At 40.0% G+C, this 27,907-nt stretch overlaps 2 protein-coding genes across 7 annotated transcripts; one reads left to right on the plus strand and one right to left on the minus strand.

Moving 5' to 3' along the window:
• Nucleotides 1-1,353: 1,353 nt before the first annotated feature.
• Nucleotides 1,354-17,995, minus strand: ikbkg (inhibitor of nuclear factor kappa B kinase regulatory subunit gamma). 6 transcript variants are annotated; one of them, XM_037103763.1, is made up of 16 exons: nt 17,846-17,995; nt 15,466-15,606; nt 13,800-14,077; nt 12,865-12,939; nt 12,669-12,770; nt 11,909-12,094; nt 9,990-10,051; nt 9,700-9,747; nt 6,311-6,413; nt 5,207-5,322; nt 4,968-5,120; nt 3,606-3,678; nt 3,382-3,516; nt 2,965-3,101; nt 2,480-2,556; nt 1,354-1,622 (listed from the first exon to the last, which is right to left on the minus strand). In XM_037103763.1, the coding sequence occupies exons 2-16, from the start codon at nt 15,602-15,604 to the stop codon at nt 1,432-1,434; spliced, it is 1,875 nt and encodes a 624-aa protein (XP_036959658.1). In that variant the 5' UTR covers nt 15,605-15,606; nt 17,846-17,995; the 3' UTR covers nt 1,354-1,431. The 6 variants fall into 6 exon arrangements, with proteins under 6 accessions (XP_036959658.1, XP_036959657.1, XP_036959656.1 ...); XM_037103762.1 differs by lacking the exon at nt 17,846-17,995 and adding an exon at nt 16,264-16,638; XM_037103761.1 differs by lacking the exon at nt 17,846-17,995 and adding an exon at nt 15,822-16,025.
• On the plus strand, nt 17,161-26,897 carry tmed4 (transmembrane p24 trafficking protein 4). The gene is made up of 5 exons (XM_037103774.1): nt 17,161-17,374; nt 20,845-20,945; nt 21,032-21,157; nt 24,216-24,362; nt 24,466-26,897. The coding sequence occupies exons 1-5, from the start codon at nt 17,239-17,241 to the stop codon at nt 24,613-24,615; spliced, it is 660 nt and encodes a 219-aa protein (XP_036959669.1). The 5' UTR covers nt 17,161-17,238; the 3' UTR covers nt 24,616-26,897.
• The last annotated feature ends 1,010 nt before the right edge of the window (nt 26,898-27,907 follow it).

The following is a 27,907-nucleotide window of genomic DNA, read 5'->3' on the forward strand; positions in this document are numbered from 1 at the left end:
ATCGGTATCGGATCGCTATCGCTGATACCAGCCTGAATTTTACTCAGTATCGGTTCAAAAAGGAAATCGGTGGTATCATCTATTGCTACCTGTCAGATGTATGCTGTTGACATGGTCATATATCTACAGGCCAAAAACAAGAGGCAAGCCCCAGAAGGGATCCAGACCCAGATGTTAAAGTAGAAGACTCTCAGTGGTGCACAAGTCTAAATATTAAGTTGTCAATAGAATCAAATTCGATACGGTAAATTTCAGATACATTAGGAATAATTTAACTACAGATACAGCTCTGACTTCAATGTTGTACATCAAAGGACTATTTAAACTGGGAAAACATTTTCAAATTGCAAATATTTTACTTGTGTATAAAAATATTCACAGTATGCCCCTGGTGCTCTTGGTGACACATGACAACACACACAACAGCTAAGGAATAACTGGTTTATTTTTTAAATCTTCAGTGGTTTGAAACAATATTATTTGCACCAAAATGATCTATGGTTACAGACAATAATCACACTAAGTGTAAGGGACCCTGATTGTGCTCGGAGATAGATACATAGCTAGGTGCCACAGGTAAAGATAAGACAGAATAAGGGGCACAACAGGGCTATAATGGGTTAAAGGTCAGGCTAGCATCAGGGACAAAGCAGTGGTGCAGTCAAAGGTTCACAGGCACAGAACACAGAGAATGGCTACTTTTTCAGTAATAGTAAATCCATCTCTAATACATAATACATGTTATGAGGTAATGCAGACAGCAACATTTAGGACCAAAACATATTTGAATAATCTCTATTACTTAAAGCTCACTAGGTTATTAACATTGTCATATGTTTTCCTCTTTGGGGGGAAAAGTGCCACTCTGCATTGTCACTTTTTTCAGCTTGGGTCCAATGAATACTGATGTTTATTACCTCTTCAGTTGCCAGTTTACCACTTGAGTGAAGAGGGACAAAACATGGGGACCAGGTGAAAAGATTGTGGATCATGTACAAAATACTGATGGACAGGACCATCAGTGTCCCGAATCAGAGTAAAGACTGTAGGAAGGGAGAAGGGAAATAAAAAATCGGGTTGAGAAATTAAAAAGCTACAGCAGAATGTGAATCCACGGAGCAGTTCCAGGAAAAGGTACTGCTGATCTTGCTGTCTTCACAGTCATCTGATTGCCACTTGTCTTGATTTCAGTATTTTCAGTTTTTAATATACGGTCATATGGTTTAAGGTAAATGTATGTGTGTTTGCATGGCAGCGGTTCAAGGGTTTGCCTTGTTCTATATATATATATATATATATATATATATATATATATATATATATATATATTATATATATATATATATATATATATATATATATATATATATATATATATATATATATATATATATATATATATATAGGTGTATGTGTCATGGTGTGCTCATATTACTGTATACAGTCCATGACATGTATCTGCAGTGTATCCATATCTGGAGCCTGATATTGGCACTTAGGACAACATAAATCTGGCAGCTCCTCAGCTCCGGCTGCCCCTTGATCACCGACAGGTACCAAACCTTGATTGCGGAACGAGGTGGCAGGGGGGGCTGTGTTGAAAGCTGCGCCAGGGAACGCACCTGTGTTGACAGAGAATAATAGCATTTTAAAATGACCTTTACCAGAAAAAAACCTTGACCAAATAGAAGTATAAATACATTTCCCCCTTTTTGTCTACAAGACAGACAGACAGACAGACAGACAGACAGACAGACACACGCGCACACAACATGACAATACAGATGCAACCAGTATAATAATTGGCAACCTAGTGGACAGTTGAAAAACCAACCAATATGGCTGACCAGAGATCAGATGCGACATAGAACATTCTGCATCAATGCAGGCACAGCACAATTGAGCCTTGGCTGGATTATAAAGTTGTAAAGTTACATCACGACATTGCTCTCATGCTTTGAATTGTGCACAAACTCATGTTAGCAGATATGCTGGAGGTAGGCAGAAATCACCAGTGAGGGGAAAAAAACACACACAGCCGTGTGACATCACAGCTTTCAATGTGCCAGTATCAGCTCACACAGATACTGCTTCTGACAAGATGCAAATTCTATATTGCAGACTGTTGTAGTCTGATAATTGAAAGGAATTTCTAAATAAAAAGACAATTCAAATGATGAAAAGGTGGCCGTGTGCAACCATATAAATGATGGCAGATAACGTATATTGGCAATCACTGATAATAGTTTTTCCTTCCAATTGTTGACATCTGAATCGTAAGAATCAAATTGTGAGGCCACTTCAGAGTCACTCCTCTAACATCATGATCATTAAAGCAATCACTAAGCAGAGCTTGAAAGATTAGAGAGGCCTACAGAGTAGAGTAAATATCAGGTAACTGGTTTTGAACATGTGGGTTTTTGTGTGTGTGTGTGTGTGTGTGTGTGTGTGTGTGTGTGTGGGGGGGGTGATAATATACCTTGTGGAGGTGGAATGCGTGGTGCCCGTGCTGGAAAGTCTTCCAGGTGTCTCAGCTTCATTTGCTCCATACGTGCACTGAAACATGTTTATATCAAGCTTAAGAATTGTCTACAAATGTCTACAGGGGACAAACACAGATACAGCTCTGACTTTAGATACAAGTATACATCTTTGATGATGTGCCAACAACCATGTCTTTGATGACAGCAGCAGTAAAGCTAATGTCACCTCAAGTTGCTGATGCAGCATCTGATTAACAACTGAGACTGAAGGCAAGGAGAGAAATTCATCACACAAGGACTATGTGACCCTTGATAAGAAATTATGTGAAAAGGGTTATGACTGTCCATTAAAACAGTCAGTTGGAGCACACAGCAAGACAGATTGACTGTGTGACCAACGCATAAATGTTCATGGGCCCACATTAGGGAGACATGCCCCGTCCATCACAAATGTTTTTTGTTTTTTTTGTTTTTTTTTTACCGTGATGTGGCTTCTTCTTTGAGCCTGTCAATCTCAGCCAGGGCCTGAGTCAGCTGATCCTGCAGCTCCTCTTTCTTCTGGTTCAGCTTCTCTCTCGCTTCTCGCTCTGCTAGGAAATCTCCCTTGTAGATCTCAGCCTGAGCAGACACAAAAACAGATATGACTTCATTCAACAACAGCCATTTTGTTCTCTTTGTTTCAATGTGGCTGTATTCTAGGCTGGTTTGTGTAAAACAGAAACATGCCTCAGAGGATGGAATAATCATCTGACTTGATGTTCATAATATGTTTACTTATCTTAAATATATACTAAAATGTAGTGAAGTATGCTGTGTCTATTTATATTTTGCTCACCTGAGCAAAATTAATTATTTTGTGGCAAATAAAGAGTATCTAATCAAACTGTTGTGTAACTACCTGTGCAGTGAGGACAGGAACAGTCTCTAGTGAACCTTTCTGTTGCTCCACCTCCTCCTTCAGTTTATCTATCAGATCCTGCTTCAGTGCCAGTGCTCTCTCTGCCTCCTCTAGTCTGCTGCACAGATCTCCTCCCTGGGAGACAAACACACACTGATGAATATTTCGATATGAACCAATAAGCTAATTAGCAAAACTAAAAAGATGGTTGGATGTGCTTTTACCTCAGTCTTCAGTTTAGAATCATAGTCTCTAAACAGACATGTGTAGGCATGCTGCAGTTGTGTCAATTTCTTTCTAAGAGGAAAAACAGGAAACAGAATTTTACCATTCAGTGTAGTTTACCAAATCTCAGTTTCTTCAAAAATTCTGAACAGAACCTAGAAATAATTACGACAGTGAAACAGCTGAAATCACTTTCCTGTAACAGAAATTGAGCATTACAACTCCATCACACAGAAAGGGACTTAAATGTGTTATATTTTGTTAACAAGTGAATCTCTTGTTCATACAGGACGTTCCATACATGATCCATACTGGAACTGAACTGGTGCTTTTTCTGCTTTTTTGGTTCACTGAATGTTTAGATAGTTGACATGGCCATAGCAGTAACACTGATGCTGCAACATACAATCATGCACAAGCACCAGATGCAGTGCGCTAAGTGTTTCCAACAAGATGCTAATTCACAACATCTGTCCACAGGAGACTTTTAATAAACTAGAAGTAGAAAGAAAAAACAACAACAAGGAGATTAAAAACACAATACAGGTACAAATAAAGTTGGTATGAAAATACAGTACCAATATCGATAGATATGTTATGGCATGTACGATAAACATGTACACAATGTTTTTTTGCCAGCATTTTTTTGAAAACGTTCCCAACGAGGAGTAAGCGCCTGTGGCAACTCTGTTTTTGAAGCGCCCTGCCTTTTTTGTGCGGCTGCTCTGAGCAGAAAGGACTGGGGTCATCACAGTCGCTCTTTTCAGCCTATCAATCATACATCAGAGAGGGCGGGTCACCTGTTACCCTGATAACCAAGCAAATGAAACAGACACTTGCTCTTGCTGTGTCCGTCCATCCTGAGCTTTATCAGAAAGAGACTCATAACAGCCACAGAATCGTTTTTTTGTGGGAGCAGACTGACTATACACTGAATGTTGCTAGTGAGTGCTGTACTTGTTTCACCCTACTCGTTGTAAACTTGTTATTAGCTGTGTAGTTAGCCCTCTGTTACCGTGACATTAGCTAACGTCAATCAAACCCAACATGCAGCTTTTTTTTCTCTCATCGCACAAGTTCAACCCAGCGCTCCCAACCTGACTGCCTTGGTTTTCTGCTGGAGGGAAACATTATGTAAATACAGGATCTTAGTTGTAAGAATATTACAATATAATACAATGTGACAGGGTGAACATTCTTTTATCTTATTAAAAGAGACTTTTTTTTTATATCCCTGTAAGAGAAATCTTTCGTTCTCTGGAATAAATCTTTCTACAAATCATGATTATGCAGAATTATTTTTATAACCAGGTGGGACACTACTATGTGTGTGTTAATTTGTGTGTGTATGTTGGACCCACTTCTCCTCTGTGACGACATGTCTCTCTGTCTTCAGAGCCTGCTCCAGGCTCTGGGTCTGCAGCAGCAGCTTGTCCATGGCCACATGATGCTGCTTCCTCTGCTGCTCCAGCTCACGCTCTGCCACCTGCAGGGCCTTCAGCTTACTGCATAGCCTGGCCACACAAATAACAGAAAGAAACAAATCAGCACACTTGCTCACCATCTAAATACATTATACTGTAGCGCTGACAGGACTTACTTTTCTTCCAACATTTTGCGTTCATGCTCACTTTTTTCCAGGGAGCTCTGTCGCTCATTCAGTTCTCCTAATAGGGAAGTTGCTTGAGCTTTAAGAGCCTCGCAGTCTTTAGCCAGCTGAAAAGATAAAAAAGCTTTAAAGTTCAGGAAACAGTACAGTTGATATTATAAGGCTGCTTTCTATAGCACCAGGGGTGACCCTCATTTACAGAGTCAGAAGAAACAAAGAAGAGGAAAAACAACAACAAGGGGAAATATAGTCAGAATAAAAGTTGTTCCACAATGGGCTGGTACAAAGCCAATAAAAATATTGTTTCATGTCCAGAAACATTACAAAAATTTCAATGATGTAAAATAATATACTGTCACATAAAAACCCTTGCAGCTGTAAAAAATATTGATACATGATATGGATTTTTTTCAGCCAGTGCTGCAAACAGCTTAGTTCCTGCTGTGATTTATTCACAACTGCCCTGGGGGGAAGAAAGGCTATGATGTAGTAATCAAAGACAATTTGATATTCCACAGATTTTTTGTGGCAATACTTATTAACTTTCCCCCTCATCTCAGAAACTTTGTACAACATATGTTTCAAGTTGTAACTTGTGTTGTCTTCTGAATCTGTTAAAAATTTTAAAAAAGGAAAAATAAAACTCCCAAAAAACCCAATCCACACCAGCTGCAACATTTTTGGCTCTCTACATTGCACGGCTCTGCCCAGGTGGAGCAGCTGCAACAGTTATTAGTGGATCTCTTTATCAGCTAGAATTTCAGCAATACCAGTGAAAAGCAGGCAATATATCTTTCCCAATATCAGGAACCAACCAATATATATCATGCCTAATAATGTAATTGGAAGGAAAATAAAAATACAGTTGTGGAAAAAAATCACTATAAAAATAATTGAATAACATATAGTTATTTAAAACAATTACTACTCGAAGTTGAGAGGCTTACGATTAAATTCCTGAAATAGCCAAAAGAGTACTGATTTTAATTAGGTGCTGTATTTTGTTCCAGGAGTTGGTGTACTAGAATAAAAAGCAGTCTTACCAAGTTCAGACTTGAAAAGTTAGATTTATGGCCACATGCACATAGTTCATACCTGCGCACAGTCCTTGTCCTTCTGTTTGAGGAGAGCTTCAGTTCTGTCCCGCTGAGCTGAACTCTTCTGCAGGTAATCAAGCTTCTCCTCCAACTCACGATACCTACAGACACAACAGATCTATCACTGATGTGGGTTTTACAGTGAGTATACATACAAGTATAAGTACAATGGCATATATTTTCATCTAAATTCAAACATAAACACTTTGAAAAAACTGTATTTGAAAATGCTGAATCACTTTTCAATCCTCTGTTGAATAACTGAGGTCCAGACTGTCATATCTTAAAGATTATAAACCATTGGTGTCTCAAGTTCTTGAGATATGCTTGTTGGAAAATGAGACCTTGTTCCATGGGTATTCTGTATGCTGGCTGCAGAAGTGGCTGTGGTCAAGCCAACAGACTATTTTGATATGTATGGTGTTTGCTCCCTGGCACCAGTGCTGTAATACAGTACCTTCTAAGAAGACAACTGTTTCACAATCACCTGTCCCATCAACCACTCTGTTTCACTGCATATACATTGATCAATCTGAGGAAGAGGAGGAGGAGGAGGAGGAGGAGGAGGAGGAGGAGGAGGAGGAGGAGGAGCAGCGCTGCTGTGTCCCTCTGTGTGTGGGCTATTCTCAGTCCATGGATCAGGGGGTACAGTAGTAAAAACTCATCCTGATCAATAACAGGTGGGATGAGAGGCTGAAATACGTCCTGTCATTTCGTGCGGCGATCCTCCAGCAGCAGAAACCATCTGTGTATCTCTTAACATGAGCATTTGTGCACAAGCAACAGCTGATGAACTTCACTGATTACTTCAAACTCCTGACTGGTTTCCTTTGGAGAGTTTAGAATGACAGCTTTTAGTTTTGCTGGTTATATGTGCCATGCTGTTTGTTACAGTGACATTAGTGTGAGCATGGCATGTTGAAAAGAAGTGAAAGCAGCCTCTCAAATCTTAAAATCAGAGTATGTGAACGGTGTTAGCCCGCTGAATAATGTGCTTTTTAAATAGCAGGAAACAGACTGTGCCTCTGACCTGACACCAGCTTTTAGTTGGTCTATGACGCCGTCACTTTCTGCTGCCCTCACTTAAAGACCACCACGCCCAGGGGCACACAGGTGGGTGCAGGTACATTTGCTATTTACACAACATGGGTGCCGGGCGTGAGAATGACAACTGTGTTGGACAGAAACTTGAAATGACACTCCATATATATTGTTACAATTAAAACTCACTATAATAGAGTAGGGCCGAACCCTTGATCTTGTTTCTGTCAAAATTGTAATCCTAAAGAGTTCTTGCAAGCGCCATGGATCAATTAAATTACAGCTTAGCAGAGTGAAAGCCACCATCTGTTTATTTCAATGGCAAGTACAACTGAGCATGAAACGATAACCAATAACAAAGAATTAAAAGTAAATCATACAGTATGAAGATCTTAATGTTAAAATTGAATACTAACTGTCAAATAGAGAGGTATAAACTGTGCAATATTCATCTCTGGAGTAGAGTAGTCTAGAAGTTTAAAGCATGAATTGGAAATATTCAAGTGAGGTACCTCAAAATTGTACTTAATAATTATGTTCCACCACTGGCAGCATAGCTTATAATGCAACACATAATAATGTAATAAAGTGATTCTTAATTTGCACGGAATACCACTTGGTATCTTAATAGCGGACAAGTGAAAATTTAAAGACAGCGGATGAACATCCTGTTATTGTTGTTTTTCAAGTTTAGAAGCTTAAAGTTTTGAATGACAGCTATGAAGCAGCTCAACCTGTCTGTTCAGGATGCTATCATTAATGTTAAGCTAAAGGATAAGTTCATCCAACAATGAAGATTCAGTCATCATCTCCTCACCCTCATGCAGAAACAAACACAGCCTCACAACAAAACAGCACTGCAGCATTCTCCTAATCAACTGAAGTAGACGGGGTGTAGTCCAGCTCCAGGAAAGTTTTGTGGAATACCTCCACTAGAATGGGGGACGGAGATAATGACTGAATCTTACTTTTTAGGCGAGCGTATACTTTATAAAGTAGAACTGTCAACAGAAGCATGAGGCACTTTTGAATTGTGATATTACATCTGAATAGTGTTGAGTCATGTACAGTATTTCTATTAAAAACATCTTTCATTAGGGCTGTAACGACACATGTATTGAAACTGAAATCGCAACACCCAGATCCATGAACCTGTTTTGCGGTGTGAGAAGGCAGAATCGCAACACAACTTCCAGTCCAGATCCAGCCCTATGAGCTATACATAGCCCCTTTCACACAGAGACGCCGCATTAACGCCACAGCGGTGGTTCACCAATTCTCCGGCATTGTTCACACAGAGCGAAGCACCACTGAAGTAAAGATGAACTGCTGTGTGATTCACACAGAAAGCCGACGCTGCAGCTCCCAGAGAGACATGACAGTACACGTCACGTCACGTGTGTTTTCAAGGTGATTCCCAGGTTTCAATCTCAACCCGTGGATAATTTATAATCATATGAATGCTGTTTTAACGTGTCGTGATTGAGATCCTGACCAACCAAACTTCCTGGAAAATGACCAAGTTATGATTTTCCCTCTAATTACAAAATTACATAATCACCAGCAGTAAACTGGTCGCTGACTGACTCTGTCACATGTGGGGACGGAGGCTGTTTTCCAGGGGAAAGTTCACTAAAGTCTCAGTCAGGAGGGCTGACCATCGCGGTGATTTATTTTCATCACAAACACTCGGTGAGTTAAAGTTTTTTGCCAGTGACAGACACTGTTATTCAGGCAGAAATGTGACGAAGAGTCAGTAGAACAGATGGGAGGACAGACGCTTCTCCACGTACAGCTGCTGTATTTTTTTCGCCGGTGCCAAAGACAGTTAGAGTTACTACATTACCATAGTTTGGTCCTGTGACATTGCTTTGTGGGAAATTTCTCTTTATTTAGCTGAGTGAAGGACCTGTGCAGTTAACAGACTGTACGATCGACAGGCCCTCCATACGCGCAGCCGGCTTATCCATTCACACTGGTTCAGTTTGCCAATACTGCACCTCTGATACTATCAGATGGGTATCAAATACAGAAGTTTTTGAAATGTTGCATAAATAAAATGTTTATTTATTTATTTTTTCAAATCAAGGTTTCTATCGAACTGTGGGTCAAAAATCGTGATACAAACCAAATTGTGAGTTTGGTGTATCGTTACAGCCCTGTCTTTCATACAACAAAAGAAAATGGATGGAAAACTAAACCATGCCTTATTCACCAGTGCACAAAAAAAGAAAAACAAACATGCAGCAAACAAAGTGAGTTGAAACGTAGTAAACGGGCAGGTAGTAGCAGTGACACAGTTGCAAACAGTAAGAAACAGAAAGCCACACAGAGCTGCAGGCTCACCTGCCCTGTGTGGCCTGAAGCTGCTCTGTGAGTTTAGCCAGGCTAGAGCTGGAAAAGGGAACAGAAAGAGAGGGAGGAAGACATCTGAAAAGTCAGGCTTTTATCAAGCATAAGACGTGTGTCTTCATACCAGAGAGGAGAACTATCTGCACATACACAGTGTAGTTAAGACTGCCTAAACAACAGCCAACAGCTGGTTCAACATAAAAAAGCTAGTCGGAAACTTTAGAGCTGTTAGTTTCAAACAATGCACTGATGTATTGTGTATGAGGAGGGAAAATGTGTCATACCAGTCAGACGAGTGCTGTGCCTCAGAGCGATGTTGAACAACCTCCTCAGTAACACTGCTTGCCTGCAAAACAATTCAAATGAGCCTTTAAGTTCACAGATAAGGCAGCTAATTCTTGTTTTCATCTCTATCCATAACATTTCTATTTTACACAGAGAAGTCACTAACAAGCAACTTAATGTCCTGTCTCATTTAAAAGATCTAGTCACAAGTGTCTCAAGAGGCCAGATCTCTTTGCCCAAAAGAACAAAAGGCTGGCCATGCCTGACTTCAGTTTCACACATCCACAGGACAAGATATATATACTAAACTATGAAGAGATACAAGTGGTTAACAAAAGCAAAGCCAGATGGAAGATGTGCAAATTAAAGGTGAAATATTGTGGAAATACTACAAATTTCCAAAACCACTGAAGAAGACTTCACCCAGATACGTAATCTACGATAACATCTGATCTGAACCACACTGAGGAGGGGTCTGTGTTTGAATTACATGTGAGTGTATGCAATGTACTGTAAGTTGCACATGACTTGCACTATATTGTGATGACTGTTGTACCGTACTATTTTTAATAATGCATCAAGTTCCCTGTACAGAGGGTTCCCTGTACAATTTACAGCACCACTTATCTGAGCATTTATTTCATACATTTATTTCAGCTGCAGCTCAGGGGGCAGAGTGGGTCTTCTAGTGATCGGACGGTTGCTGGTTCAAATCCCTCCTCCCTGGGCTAAGCTGAGCTGCATGTCGAAGCAAGATACTGAACCCCAAATTGCTCCTGGTGGAGCCTCTGCCATCAGTGTATGAATGTGTGTGTGAATGGGTGAATGTGGCAGTATTGTAAAGCGCTTTGAGTGTGATTAAGCTGGAATCCAATTTGAACTTTTGTCAAAAATATCAAATTATCTATACATTTCTGAATATTATATAATATTTGAAACAGTTTCAGTACTCATTTTCCACATATTGATCTACCTCTACCAGCTGCGCTTTCTCGGTCCTCTACCTTAGATACTGTTGTCTTCAACACACAGTACACTAACATGTTACATTTATCTTTTCATACAAACATTTAAATTGTATACCCTCAGTGTTGCATCAATATTTCCCTTTGGTACATGGTATTGAATATTGATATTTTTCAAGGTATTGTACCAAAGTTGGATGTCCCAGTATTATGACAACACTAGTGCGAAGATTGTGAATTGGAATCAACATGACTGGATTCACAAAGTGATCTCCAGCTCTGCTCTTATCTATAAGTGATACACAATATGTACCAGAGGGAAACAATAGCCATGACAAGCAATAGGAGTCAGTTGATTAGCTCTCAAAAATATATATATTTTTCATCCATAAATACATATTAGGGGAAATATGCTTGTGTTGATTTCAAATTCATTGTGCGGTTAATTAATCTGATATAATGGACATTTACCAGAGCCAAGCATAAGGGTGCATTGATTTCATCTAGTTTGATTGTGTTGTGTTCTACTACAGTTTTTTATCTTTTATTGTTAGTAGGTAATTAGTATTTTCATTTGTCTGGTTGTATTTGCTTCATTACAGCCCTGAAACAACTGAACTGGCTCCAGCCATGTAAAGCACTTGGTAACTTCTTTCAAAAGTGTTTTAGGGAAAATGATGATCTCGCCTGCATTCACCAGCTGGGATCCCAAACCACTGACTCTGCTTCTCTTTGTCAATCTCATGTTGTCTCGTTAACACCATTATGTTGGTAATTGTGTGTGTGAGTGCCTATGAATTTGTATCTTTACATGCACATCTTACAGGTGCACTTTGAGGCCCAGGCTGTCTGTTGTCATTACTGTTACATTGTTACATGTATCCTGCTCATCTGTGACATTACAGTATTGAATCCTAGGGTACAATTTGTTTGTGTTTGTTTCACAGTGTTACCTGTGCCTGGACCAGTTTGCCTCGTAGCTGGTCAATGCAGCGCCGCATTCTCTCTCTCTCCTTCTCTCCTTCCTCCCTCTCCCTCTCAAGCTCTTCATTCTTCCTCCTAAGCTCTCTCATCCCCTCCTCAAGTTTTTCTTTGTGGCTCTTCAGCAGCTGGAGGAAATCGTTTGCACCTTCAACAGGCTGTGGAGAGAGACAAAGGAGTGAAAGGAGGAGGGGTGCAGGCAGATGTGATGAGGGAGGGATATGGATAAAGATGGAGTATATTCCCCTTGGCTGGAGGACCAACACCAAGTAAAAAGTAGAAAAACACCAAGATGTAAGAGAGTGGAAACTGAGGTTTACAAAAGGAGAGAAAATGGTGGATTAGAGGTGTGTGGCAATGCTGTGCTCCATTCAAAGTAAGATGCACAGAAATTTCTGGTGTCCAACAACCATTCAGCATTCCTGCGTGGAAAAATATGGAAAAACAACAAGGACAACATGTAGAATGGTACTGCCCTGCTCCAATTTAGCTAGTGCCAAATTTATGATTAGAGTATCTTTTTATGGTGATTAGTTTCAGATTCTGTTCCGAGTTCCTTTGTCACAGGCCATATCATATCATTTCTCCGAGCAGAAATTCAGGATTTCCAACCACTACCTCAGTTCAATGAAAGATAGGGTGGGGCGAAGCGTCAAACTAGAGGAGTGACAATCAGAGAGTAAGTGTCAACACTCTGATTGTTGGAAAGCAGGATGCAGTGAGCAGGCTCACCTGGCCAGTCTCCCTGCCCATAGTCTCCCCCCATACCTCTGAAATTGAGATGGGGGGAGAGGGGGGGGCACTACTCAAGGAGCTATGTACACTTGCATCATCCTAAACACACAGACACACAAATTAGATGAAAATTTAACAAATACATCAACTGAAATCAAAACACATCCAGGGTGAACAGCTTAATTCATCTTACCAAGCTGCGAGGTGGCGTGGTCTGTGTGTGTTGATCCGTCTCTTCCACTCTCTTCCTCTCCCGTTGATCTAAAGTCTGGAAGACACAAAAGAAGGAAGTGTTCCAGTGTCAATTGGAAACACTGAGGAAGTGGAGCATGCATCTACTCTTCAGCAGTGCACTTCAAGTACAAATACAAGGGCAAAGAAATAAACAATAAAGTACTGTAGACAGTATACAAAAAACAATAGGATACTATATACAATAAAATGCTTAAATAGTTATAAAATAAAATATTGAGGTGAATTATATGCTGACGTATCGTGGCGTTAAAGGTAAGTGGAACATAAGGTGCAAGGGGACAAAGTGCAGTTTTATTGACATTAATGATAATTTAAAGAGCAGAAATGTTTTTGTGTGTTTTGGAATGAGCATTATAAAGTGTGATGACACCAGGTAGGAATGATTGCCTGTGCTCTTCCTTTAGGCAGCATGGTTGAATAAGTCTGATGCTGAAGCTGCTCTTAAGCTTGTCCACAGTTTTGTGGAGGGGTTGAGAGACATTGTCCATAACCCTAACCCTAACCCTAACCCTAACCCAGCATCCTGTCCTCCACCACCAGGGCATAAGTCAGTGTTTAAAACCTTTTCTTTTTTTTTTAAAATTACTTCAAGTGTTTCCCACATATTGACTTATTCGTAGTGGTGCGCCAATACCTTCCATCTCTTTGTCACAGGCGATGGTGATGGATCCTGTGGCCCCGATATAATCATTAGCTGATTTCTGTCCATAGGTTATCTCCATTTGGAAATCTTAAAATATGACTAGCTTGTGAGCTACATTTGCACATCTCCACACATTACATATGTCCTTCCAAATGTGGCAACATTACGACAACTGTTACAGCACCAACAGAAACATGGAGTAAGGGCACACAATGACACTCAACGAATACCTGTGGTCCAACCTGTGGTCCATCCAGGGGTCCGTTCCTCGCTGTGCGCCCATGCAGGTCTTCAGTCTGGCTGGAGCTGCAGCAGTGGTTAGAGGAGGAGGCTGGTCCGCTCACCAAGCCCTGCAAAGAGTGGTTCTCCTGGGCCAGCCTCTCCACCAGGGCCCTGGCCTCCTGGAAACGGCAGCTAAGAAATTCTCTTTCCTCTCTTGTCCTGCGCTGCCATCCCTCCATCTCCTCACAGCGCTGACGCAAGGCTAGGTTGCTCCGCCTCAAGGCCTCTGGAGGACAGAAGAATGAAGTTCAAAGGTGAGGGTGCAGATTGATACATCACAGATATTAACACATTTCATTTGACTTTTATTGTATACCCAGTCTCCAACTCTGGACACTTACCCCACACTTGGTAATTAGCAAAAGTTTGTCATTGTCATTGTGGATTTCAAAATGGACCCTGAACTGCACTACACCACTGTGTGCATCGATGACAGTCTGACATCTTTGGCTCACACTCCTCAATAGACTTTGAAAACTGTTCTGCAGCATGATGCTCCATTCTGCAACGACAGCAACTCTGACTTCCTGGAGGTCATGCAGTGGAGGGTCAGGGGCAGAGATGCGATGCTTCAGCTGGTCCCAGAGATAGTCTATGGGGTTTAGGTTGAGTGACATGGCTGGTCATTCTGAATGAGGGACACCACATGGTGTGTGGTGACCACATTAACGTGAAGTTTGGGGCTGCTCAGAAAGCTTATGTTGGTTGACCATGACTATTTCAAATGGCCACAATGGACATTCATTCATTCATTGTCCAGTGCTTTTTATTGTCCCAAATAAATGTTTTTGCTCAATAACAGTTTCCACTACATTTGTGTGAGTTTTGAGTTTGACCCCTCATTTGACTAAAGCTCCATAACTGAGCTGAAGCAGTTCTAGAAAACAAACAAAACCATTTTTCAGGACTCAGATACACATGTCCATGAGTAAAACCATTGAAGCAACATATATACTGCTGGGCAAAACATACGCACCCATATCCTGATATCCCCAACTAGATTTGAGTAGTGTATATTATTGGCTAATTATTGACATTGGTGTTATCATTAATATAGTTAAAAATACAAAGACCAATTGCTTTCATGGACTTAACAAGCACAGCATCCACACCCTCTGATACAGCAGGTGGTGGTGAGGTTGAGGTCCCTTTCCATTCCCTGCCGATTTCTCCTCTTTGCCTCCTTGATGCCAGCTTTCAGTCTTGCTCTGGCAGTGATGTGTGCTTCCTTGTCACCTGACTCTAAGACAGCCTTTTCAGCTCTGAAAAGAGTCCTCACCTCTCCATTCATCCACACCTTCTGCTTTTTTCTGGTATAAAAAGTGCATATGCAACATAGAAATGCAGTTAATTTACCATTTAGAGACTGCTTTATTGTAACGGGACCCTGTTGACTGTTGTAACTTAATATTAGGAACAATGAAAGTTTTGCTTTTATATTTGCCCAAATATATACCTTACTAAAAGTAACTTCTTAAAATGTTCCTTTGAAACCATCATTAATTGTTTCAACACTTCGACCACATTCTGTACCATGTACAAGCATTCTGTTAGAAATGCGCTCTAGCATCAAATACAGAGATATACTGTACTTTGAGTGGAAATACATCGTACCTCTAAGCTGCTGGTTATCACCCAGCAACCTGGTTACTACTTCATTGGCTGCCAACTCTGGGGGAACCCTGAGGGCCCCTGCGCTCTCCTCTCCGGTCATGTCCCACTGCATTGGGCCATCAGGTTGGGGCTGCACCATCCCTATACAAAGACGTGAAGATAATTACATATACATACACACATCAACCCTATCAACACACAACACCACTGCACAGATAACAATACAGTGATGAAGTCTGTTTCCCTTTGCAATTCCCTGGACCTTAACGCAACGTTTTAAGAGATGCTTAACCTGACCACAATCTTATTTCCTTTACACCTAACATCATCTAGACGCGCATTCATCATATACTGACACATGGCACACCACGCCTCGTCCCCGTTAGGCGGCCCGGAGTAGCGACTTTCACTTTCAGTTCAATCTTTCGTCAAAAATACTTTTCCATTGCATGCCTCAGGAGGCCAGATGAAATGGGACATCCTGTTTTCTGCCTGACGTCTCAATGGGGAAGTGTCCGTCCTTCTTACCTACAGCACATTCAGGTGTCGGAGAACAGGGTGAAAACATTACGTCATCCCCATAACCATGAAGCAAAGAGACAGACTGAGACAGACATAGCTTGTTTCTGTATTTGTTTACAGCATAAAGAGAAGTAAAACCACTATTCTTCATTTCCAAAAGCGACTGGTCAATTCATGTGTACTACAGTTAACTTTACAACGATGTTGTTTCCTTCCTCACACTGACAGGATCAAGTCACTCTTTAATACACCACTAACGTACAAAACTTTACTTACCCCTTTATTCTTCTTCAGTCTGGTTGTCCGGAATTAAAGGCAGTCGAGCTGTCACCTACACACAACCTGTTATTAGCGTTGCTATTTAGCCAACGATAGAAAGCTGGCTAATGCTAAATAGCTAACGATTTAGCTTAGTTTATAAGCTAACTAGGATAATTTAGCCAACAAGTAGCTAGGTAATCTGAGGCACTTATTGACCGATATAAACAAGGACCTAAATCAACAATCTGTATATCTTCCGAAGGGCATTTCCCCCAGTTTAGCAGACTTATGGTAATTCGCTGTGCGTGTTTCAGGTGGCTTGAGGTTATCTGTCAGAGCCGAGGCAACTGATGTTAACGTTAGCTCAGCAAACGCGAGATTTCTTTTACCCCAATCAAGTCTTTCAGTCAGCACTTCCTGTCAGGTTACCAAGGACCTAGAATCCAGCCTTAGAATCCACCAAACATTACCAAGACTGTTTGGTATATGTTGCTTAAAAGTCTTCTAAAAAAAAGATTGCATAACATTACATTGAGCAAAATATATCTGATGCTGGGGATTACCACTGGGTTAATAATTTTAATCAAACCTCATTGCAAGAATGAACTTCCACTCTAAATTCATAAATGATTATCATATAGGACATATATATTATATATAGTACATATTTGATAATACAACACACACACACACACATATATATATATATATATATATATATATATATATATATATATATATATATATATATATATATATATATATATATATATATATATATATATATATATATATGGGTTTTATGGGTTTTGTATGGGGGGTTGTTTTCAATATCTTCACGGAATCCAGCCTTGAAAACGAGTTAGGCCTGAGAGGCTAAACTCAGGGCATATGAGACTCTGCTCCACAGGAAACCCCCTTCCTTCTTCCGCAGTAGCTGTCTGCAGCACCAAAGCTCTTTGGCTGTGTGTGTGTAGTGCAAGAAGGGACATGATGCTCACCCCCGCTGCAGGTGTTATTTTAGTATTAACTTGGATTCATCCAAGTTACGCATTGTATTTCCACATAGGAGAGACGGAGAAAAAATGCTTCATTGAAGAAATCCCAGACGAGACCATGGTTATTGGTAAGCTCAAATGTTGTGGGGTTGTTAGCTTGACGTAGCTAACTAGCAATGCACGCAAACAGCTGCCAATATTCTGTTATTCCCACTGGCAGAAATAACGACAAACAGACACAGCAGTTTAGAGAAGCGACCAGTTACAGTGAAAACACGCGTTTTCTGTAAGGCTTCTGTAGCAGCTGTTTAGCCTGAGCTAATTTATATGTCGTATAGATTCCCACAATGATCGATGGCATCATGTTTTATTTTCAGAATGTTGACTGTAATAAACGCCACAAAGCGTCAATTTAAGCAGTTGAGTTAGCTCGTTATATATTTAAGGAATGGAAATCCAAGATTGAATGGAAAACGTTTGTTTTTTTTGTTTGCTGTCCTTTCCTTCATGACAGCTGTTGGCGATTGTAGGTCGCAAAAATGGGTAAAGTGCGGTTTAACACTTATAGTAAATAAGCTGTATTAAATATTCTACTGTACCTGAAAGCGAAGGTGAAGTTAATGATAACTGCACACGTATTTATGGCAACGATATTGTAATGAGTAACCGATTCAGTTACAAAACCTACAATAACCGTCACCTATGACACATGTATAGTGCAGGTTATCTTCTTCTTCTTCTTCTTCTTCTTCTTCTTCTTCTTCTATTTGTGTAATAAATAAATATGGGGAACAGACATGCAGCTCGTATCGTGGCAGCAACAGCAGCCAGCAGGGGAACTTATGTGGCCGGGCTCAGCTGCCACAGTCAGCTCAGCAGCGCCGAGATCGAAAAGTGGCCAAAGGTCTGTGAGTAGCTGCTCAGCGGTATACCGAGCCCTAGACTGGTCTAAGATCCTTTCAGTGGGAAGTTGCTGTTGTTCCGCTGGTATTCTACCGACACGTGCTGCTTGAGACTGTTCTGCCATTAAAAGACTGTTGGATGGGTACCGCCCCCTGATGAATATAATGCCACTGGGCTGCTTTTATAGCAAGTACTGCTGTAGATATATACATTTTTGAGTCCTATTGAAATATAGGGAAAGGAATATATGCGTTTCTGCTGCATCTTATGCTGTTGGCATGTAGGCATATATAAAGTAATTACACTTGGGATATGATGCGATATGATAGTAAAGTAATATGTCTCTCTGCCTAATAAACTACTCAAAAGCTAATGGAAGAGTTAGCCTTAGCTTATCCCCACCACCATAGCCAGTCTGACTAATCAATAGCAGAAACTATGAGCCAACCAACCAAACAATACTTTGACAGGTTCTCTTTACGAGAACATAATAATACATTACTTAATATAAAATCTATGTCACAGAACATTAACTTTGTTATGCCATGGCCTGGGGGAATACTTGATCCTGATTGGCTGCAGGGTGTCCATTAACCCATGATGTATTGACACCTACTAAGTAGTTCCAGTCAAATGATCTGTTCACCGTTTGCCTAACATGATCGTTTGTCTCAGGTGTGTCCATGGCAGTTTTTTAGAATGTTCTGTTTGACGTCTGTGTCGTCAGTTTGGTGAAATATATTTCTCCAATGTAAATACTATGCATGATAGATAAATTGTAAAAAGACACACTGTGTGAAGTTTATGTTTACGATTTGTCCTGTTGGGACTTATTTTCTCATTCTATACATTATCCCTTACTTATACAACAAGTAGTTCCGACCAAGCAATCTGATTGGTCAACAAGACATTTAGACCATGCTCAAATCAGCATGACAGCACGCCTGACTCACTGCTCCTTTACTTGCATAATATGAATCATGTTCACTGAACTTTGAATGACCAGAATAAGCCAAACAGTAAACAGTAAAACCACCATGTGTCATAAAATATCCCAAAGTCTATGCAAGTCATATTTTGTCTTTATTAGCGGCTTATTTCGGTCATTCAAAGTACAGTGAACATGATACATAATATGCAACACTGGTTAATGTTCAGTGAAGCACGTTTAACATGAAGTAAAGTTTCTGCTATCAAGTCAACAGTCTTTCAATGACATAGCAGTCACAGGTGGCACATACCGTCATGTGTTGGTGGAATATCAGTGACATACCACTCCAAGGATTGGTAATCCAGACCAATGATCAGTGCCGTCAATACTTAGTAAACCACTCCCCCCAAGATTATATAAATCTGCCATTCAGGTCTGTTACTCCCTCTTTTCTCTCCAGACCATCCCAGGCAAAACAAAGAGAGCTGATATCCCTGGGTTTAACCATATGTTAAGGAGAAAATAGTAATAATGCCAGATTGTAGGTTCAAAAAAAAAATCATCCACCAACCACCATCCAGTTTAACAATTTCAAACAACTTGTGAATACAATTAATTGTTGGAATGGCTCCCTGCATCCGGCGTTTAAATGTTCATAACATCAGATGTTCTGTGTGCAACCTGAAAAATAAATTTACCTTGTGCCTACTTCAGTTTGCTGCTGCCATCAGAATTACGAAAGTAGGTTAAGGAAAGTAGATCTTAGGGCAATTTCTTTTTCAATATATATCACCGTCGTGACATAAACTTATATGCCATTTAAGATTTGGATATTGTTGTGTCGTGACATGGCATGTTTTCTTTTCCCTATTTTAAAGGCTGCATTATACTCAAGTGCTGTCATTTTCTGAACATACCAGACTGTTGTACGTGTTCTAATATTTGTCTTTACCCACTTAATCATTATATCCACATAACTGATGATTATTGATCAATATAGTGTATCACAGAACAGCCTAAGAATACCATGGTAAGGTCCTCCACCCAGGGCCCAGCCCTAGTAGTATACAGTCTGACACTGTCTGGATACTTTGGAGAATGATGCTGATATTGATATGTAACAGTTGATGAAACATAAGAAAAGACTTAATGTTAAATCATCACATAATTATACATTTTTTAATGCTACCTTAAAGATTTTTTTTAATTTTAGCTGTAGAATAATAAGTCACCAGATTAGTGTGTGTATTGTGATAGGTAAGTTTTCTAGCATCCCTCAGCTGATTTGGTTTTATGTCCTTCAACTTTTTGTCCTCTAGCACCGCTCTTGTTGGCTGCAGTAGCCAGCTGTTTTCAGTCAAATAAAAGCTCATATAGAGCCATTTATATGCTAGACCTTGTTAATGACTAGCTGATGAACATCGTGGAACATTTGGAGGCTAAAGAGTCAGCTGTTTTTTCTTGGTGATTAGTGGAGACCAAGACAGAGCTAATAGGAGAGCGAACATGGCACTTGCGTTCATCAACGGGTCAGAAAAACAACTCCAAATGAATGCAAATGTGACTGTGTATCATAAATGTATTATAATCCAACTCTTTGCTAAAATGTTTTTCAAGTCAACTTTTTATGAAGTGACAGCATTTCTACTGGCTTGGATTGTAATGGAAGACATGTAATCCGGTCGTTATAAAATAGATACACCATTCAGTGCTCCCTGTTGGATGTAATCTGCCATGTGTTTATGCTGCTTGTCTGTCTGAAAGGAAAGTACAGGACTCAGCTGTGGGACAAGCAGACCAGTTCCTTCCTTCCATCCACCCCTGGCCTTGGGATGCATGTGGAGATCAAGGATCCAGATACAAAGGTAAGGACAGATAAGGTGGTAATATAAAACATGGGCCACGTACATATGAATAGTATATAAAGATTTTACCCTGTCCTCTCCTTAAGGTCATCCTTTCTCGTCAGTATGGGTCAGATGGACGGTTCACCTTCACCTCCCACACTCCTGGGGAACATCAGATCTGTTTGCACTCGAACTCCACCAAAATGGCTCTTTTTGCAGGAGGGAAACTGGTATGAACACTGCTATTGATTTTTAACAGACTGAAAAAAAATTTCCTTCGAAACTTTTCACACAAATGATTCGCACTGGGACCCATGACAAATTAGTCCTGAATGTTGTACAAAATGAGACCTGTTTCATAAAGCAGGATTACCTGTGGCCAGGTAAACGCTAGATCAGGTTCAGAAAGTGAGTCGTGGATAAGTCTGATTTCTGAGGTTACCGTGGAAACATAACCCTTCAGACTCCCACGTTCAGAATATCCAGGACATGTTTCCACCATCTGGCTTCACTAACCGTATGAATTGTGATCACACTAAGTGTTCACACAAAGCTGATTATCAGCTCAGTAAGTCAATGCCTGTTTCCACATCTAGCACGAGCATGATCATGTGAAAGGGAAGGTTTTTGCAGCATTTGACAGGCTACAAAGATGGACACGTCTAATGGCTGCACTGCAGAATGTGCCGTAAAGAAGAGCAAACTAATATTAACCAAGTAAGGAGAGGTTAAACACACAATCCAGGCTAATAGCAGCACAGTTGCAGCTGCCAAATGCAAGAAGGCCAACTGATGAAAAAACTGTGTGAATGTGTAAACTAATAAACTAGACTTGACTAGACTATAGTTGCAATTAAATAGCTCAATGAAATGGTTTTGACATTGCATATTGCAGCAAAAAGGAAAATAATGAACTGAATAAGATAGAGGGGGGCACACCCATCACAACCGGCACACTGAGCTTCATGGGATCCTCTATGAACGATGATGCCATTTCCAGATAATTGATTGGTCAGAAGGGGTTGATTTATATCTGATGATCTGTTGTGTTGGATATAACCTGCTCTGGAGCAGGTTAAAGATGCTATCTGTAAAATAAGACAATTCTTGTTTCTAACTCATCAGAAACAGATGCTTCGGACTGATGAGTTGGGAATGAGACTCAAAAATGTACTTTTCTTACAAATGGTACCTCTTTGCTAAAGGGCATAAGTTATCATAGTGATCATCATGGTAGACCTGAAAAACCAGAGTTGGTCCTGAAGGTAACTCACAAACCCTAAATCCCACTTCGTAGGCCTCTGGTCAGGCTAGGTCACACTTAGGTCCACCACAGGCTCAAGCAAGCAAATCTGCACATTATTGGAAGACAAGCATGCTATAAATAATTCAAATCCAGAACTGTATCACTTTACCTTCTGTCTTCTCTTTAATGGTCTTGCACAGTTGTTCTAGCAGGTCAGATGTCTGCACAGGCTTATAGTAGGCAGAGTTCTCTATGAAAATACATTAGATTATCATGCTTAAAACACCAAAACCAACATGAAGGTGTGCCAGGTGTAACAAGTTCAGCAGGAGAGTGGGGGAGAAGCACTGCCGGAAAACACCCACAAAGCCATGAGAAGAGGTCTTATCAGGAAAATGAAGTCACGATGCCTGTGTAGATGCGGTTTTATTTAAAAAGGACCTATTACATTTTTTCCAGATCCATATCTTCATTCTAAGACTTCTTTAGAGTACCTTCACATGATTCATAGTTAAATATATACCTTGTATATCTCATACTGGCTCTTCACTCTGTCTGAAATGAGCAGGTTCAGCTGCTGTCTCTTTCAGCCCCACTCCCTAAAAGGCCACTTAGTTCTGATCTGACAAACCTCCTGCCTTGATGAGGGCAGATCTCACTAATTACTGTACAAAAACACAACCTTCTAGGTTTATTCAGCGATTCAGTGAAAATGTGTCATATTTAATGGAGTAAAATAACTCAAAACAACATTCCATTTGTACATAACGCAACTATTATTGATCCCGATGGAAGGTTTATCATTATTAATGCATCCATCAACCAGACAACACTTAACTCTAGCCAACATCTACAGCCCCAACAATAATGATCCATCCTCTCTCTGCCACTTTTTTATCCGACTATGTGACTCAACAAATCTTACAACAGTTGAAAACCTCAGTAATGTTATCAACTCCACAAGTGACAGCTCAAGTAGCTCTGGTATCTTAAGAGACTGGCCCTCTACTGAAATAATGAAATACGGATGATTTTGGTTATCATGATGGTTGAAGAATGGGAAACCTGTCACTGATGGCATCTTATTTTTCCTCTCTCCATCAATCTTCCTCCAGAATGAACTTTTCTTATAAGCAACTCGCTTATCCAACACACCTTATTGATTTAATCATGATCAACGATCATGTTCCTGTTTCAAAAAAATACTTAGCTTCCTGCAAGATGGCACTTCAGTACATCTTTAGAAGATCCTGGTAATCAACTCCCTTGATCCAGGGAAAGTGGACATCCTTTATAGTGAATCTCTTGCCAAAAAGCAACCAAGGCTTTATTTGTGAATGTATACGAGTCAAACCTTTGTGTAAAAGCATAATTACGATGAAAGAGGCACTTTTAAGCTAGCATCAAAATCGCTATTTTTAAAACATTAAGAAGGCTCGACACAACATGAAACTTTGCTGGTAGTATCACCAGGGTCTCTACACATGAACACCAGCGGTGAGAACATTGTTTGTGTACACAGTTTACTAAAAAGAAGGTTTTTGGACAACTCACATTAGCAGTAGCATCTCTTGTGTCAAAAATGTCTTTGATTTTAGCTTTCTTTCTCAGAATTCACATAATGTACACAGAAGTTGAACCCAGGGTTACATGCAGAGCTCTGTAATGAGCTGAGCTAAGAGGAGTTCACTGTATGTGTACAACCCTTCTTCTTCATGTACAGCACTAGTTTATTCATTTTTGCCTCAGTGTTCTTGTGTTCTTTGTTACATGGTCTGTAATGGTCTCCTCAGTGGTTGTGAATCAAAACATCACACAGCTTTGTCTGTATGCTTTGTTTATATGTCTGTGTTCTTTCATTGTCACTCGCTGTCATCTGATCTTAAACCAGACTTGACTGGTCATGTTAACTTTGTGTTTGCTTTTTGACACATTTTACAGGTTTTTCACCTTTTTTTGAGACAACTCTATCAAACTTTCTTTTTCTTAATTCCGACATAATATAAGCATGTCATTCTCCAGAACTGTTATTTATGTTGCAGAGAGTTCATCTGGATATTCAGGTTGGAGAACATACCAACAACTATCCTGAAATTGCAGCTAAGGACAAACTCACCGAGCTGCAACTGCGAGTCCGACAGCTACTGGACCAAGTTGAACAGATCCAGAAGGAGCAAAACTACCAGAGGGTCAGTAGAAATTCCCAGTCATCCAAGTGTGTGAGGGACTGGTACAGTTGCTGTCTATGCAATGCCACTGATCTAAAGTCTACTTTCTGTATCCTGTTTACAGTATCGTGAAGAGCGGTTTCGCATGACGAGCGAGAGCACCAACCAGCGCGTTCTCTGGTGGTCCATCGCTCAGACGCTCATCCTCATCATCACCGGCATTTGGCAGATGAAGCACCTCAAAAGCTTCTTTGAGGCCAAGAAACTGGTGTAATATCTTTATAACAATGGTCCCATTAGGCCTCTTTGAGGCCAGGAGCAAGAAACATAAGCACGAGTAGACAGACTTGACTAACCAAAGTGGGAAGACGCCTAACCACAGTGCCGAAACATCCAGGAGGAGACGTGTGGTCTTAATGTCAGCCATAAATGGTGCGAACAGATTCCCAGAGGCAGGTCTCAGGACTGGGCAACATCCTTGTAATGTTTTAGGCTAAGGGTTTTTTTCAGTGGCAAGACAGCACACAACATTCCAATTGCCGCCTTGCTGTGTTGTGTTTTGTCTTGACAATATTTTCTGTGCAAAAAGAACATTAATGAACTGAGGTTATTTTATGGTCAAACAAGAGGGAATTAATACTGCAGTAGATAAGAATGAGAATGTTCAAGCTGTTACAAGTTTACTGATACATGATTTTATGAAGACAATTTCTGTCATTGCTAGTGTTGCACAGAGTTTTATTTCCAAGTTTTGAAACCTCTAACCGTGTGCTTTCAGCTCTGTTTGTCAAGTGGTAACTTTTATTTTCCTAGCCTTGATTCCTTACATGTTTATCTGAGAATGTTTTCTTCAAGCATTGTATCTGGCATTTATATGAGGTATATAAGCCCTTTGTTAATGATTTGTAACACATTAATATAGGGGTATGCAGCAATGGGGACATTTTAAGTGGTTATTAATGTCTTTATAACAATTACAACCTCCCATTCATCAATGAATAAACAGTCATTAATAACACAGTATAACAAGAATGGCAGTCAGCAGAGCGTACATCTCCACCAAGGCCCACCAGTCCCCTTTAACTCAGTCAAGCCTAATCCAATATCAAACTTGACATTCCTGTATTACTGTACATTTTTAACAACTGTAACTGCTCAACAGTATCTCATCAGATCATCCAGGATCCACATCAAATTGTCCTTGCCTGTCAATAGCAGCCACCTAAATACACTGCAATATTTTACCAAAAATGTTCTCACATTGTTAAACAAAGTGAGAAAAAATCCCTGGATCTGTGCCTAAAGTTTCTTCAGACACCAGATTTGTTTCAGTTGTTCATGTGTAATCCTGTTGACAAACCAACCAGTGGACACAGATGAAAACATAACCACGTTTGCAGAGGTGATCCCGCTGTGATGATCTGCGAACACACAGATGTAGCTGTTACAAAGCATTTATTAACTCCGATCATTCACGGGGAGGTTTGAAACTGTTCTGAACTGAAACTGCTTCAAGGTTTTTTCTGGATTTCAGTAGCTGTCTAATTCTCAGCTCAAGGTCTGTTTACAAGTTTTCTTCCAGAGCTTTCAGCCTCCATCAGGTAATGAATTAGGCTCAGTTGTGATGGATATATTTATTTGGAAATAAATTCAAATGCATTAATGAACACAAATAGTTGATTAAACAAATACCAATATTTCATAACCTTATAACCCTGTCCATGATCCATTACCTCTGCATACAGCAGTTACAGAAAAGTAAAGAATTTGATAACCACTTTAAAATGTCCCCTTCAATAATTTCCCCTTTTATTGCTTTTATAAATGGGATGGTGGCCAATATAATTGGGCTTTTTTTGAGAAGAATTCACAAAAAGAGGTGAAAACAGATTTCTGCACAGTAATGTCTATTAATTCTGGACTTTATAATTGTATTCCAGATAACTCGCAAGACTGCTCAAGGTTACACAGGGATCGGGCATTTTTAAGTGCAGCCACAAATTGTCTATTGGATTGCGGTCTGGGCTTTGACTCGACCACTCCAGAACATCCGCCTTGTTGTCTTTCAGTCAATTTTGTGTAGCTTTAGCTGTATGCTTGGGGTCATTGCTTTGCTAGATAATAAATCTTCCCCCAAGTCGCAGTTCTCTTGCAGACTGGATCAGGTTCTCCTCCTTCAGAGTAGTCACAGACTGTCTTGGTGGCCTCCCTCACTAGTCTCCTTCTAGCACGGTCTCTCTAGGCACATATACACATGTGATATTCCTTCCGTTTCCAGGATGCATCTAACTGAACTCGGGATGTTCAGTGCATTGAAAATGTTTTTGTATCATCCCCTTACTTATACTTTTCAAAAACTTTTCAATACCTTTTCAGTGATACTGATTAACCAAATTGTGTCAAAAAGACAAATTACATTGACCACGATTCCATTTATGAAAGCAATAAAAGGGGAAAATATCCAAGTGGGTGTGTACTTTTTAGAGGCTGTAATATCTTCTTAGAACCCAATATTAAAGTGCATAAGCAAGAGGATAATACTGCTCATTAATGTAAAATGGAAAAACCATCCTTCTACCGACTGTATATAGTTCTTAAGCTTCCGGACCATTAAACCAGAGGTAGTTGCGTAGATACAGTTTGTGATACTTGTATGTTGAGAACAGGATTACGCTCCATGTTGCAAATAACAGGTAGTGACTTCCCTGTTCATTTTCTAATGTCTTTTACACTGGGTGAATGATGTGCAAGTCTTAAAAGTGTTTTCAATTGTCACCAGGTAGTTTGTTTCATCAGTGTCGCAGATCTTATTTATTGAGCAGTTGTAGTCTGTGTTTTATTGCCGCGCTTAAGCCAAATTTATTTTAATGTACTGCAGTATGGGTTCCATTAATCAACAACAGTTTAATACTTTTGCAAATTCTGTTGATTGTGATTCAAAATTGGGATGAATCATTTGAAGGGAAAACAATGAATCAGTGAGTTATCATTCCCTTAATTACCAAGTTTAGATTTGAGTCCAATTATTGAGATGCAATATAGTCAGTGTTTACTATTAAAGTTAACTATAACTGCAACTGTCACTATTTTTTTGTGCGTGTGCTCCAGATGACTTCCATATGCTTAATAAAGAAAGTAAAGCCAGACTCCTGACAGTTTTAACAAAAGTTGTTTGTGCCACTTTGCCCAAATGGAAGAAATACACAGCAAATGGCAGATATTTTAAACAAGAAAATTTATTGCTTGGCTTTGGCTTGCCTCAGAGCCACATTCCAAACCAAACAATGCTGAAATGTCTTTTAATACAGCAACCACATGTCTGACTCCCAGCTGAGCAACTTTTTTCCATAACTGACAATATAAAAGCACTTTCCATGGAGACACAAGAACACACTGACCTTGTGACTTATTTGATGAAACCATGGCGACACCTTGATAGCTGCAGTGTATAAATCTACTCGGAAACAACATCACCACTTTGCATAGAGTCACTCCCTTTCATCTCCAACTGTGCACCACATACTAGCATGGACACAAGACTGTTGCACGAAGACAAAACACTTTCC

The sequence above is a fragment of the Acanthopagrus latus genome, chromosome 7 (assembly GCF_904848185.1).
Source record: "Acanthopagrus latus isolate v.2019 chromosome 7, fAcaLat1.1, whole genome shotgun sequence".
NCBI lineage: Eukaryota > Metazoa > Chordata > Actinopteri > Spariformes > Sparidae > Acanthopagrus > Acanthopagrus latus.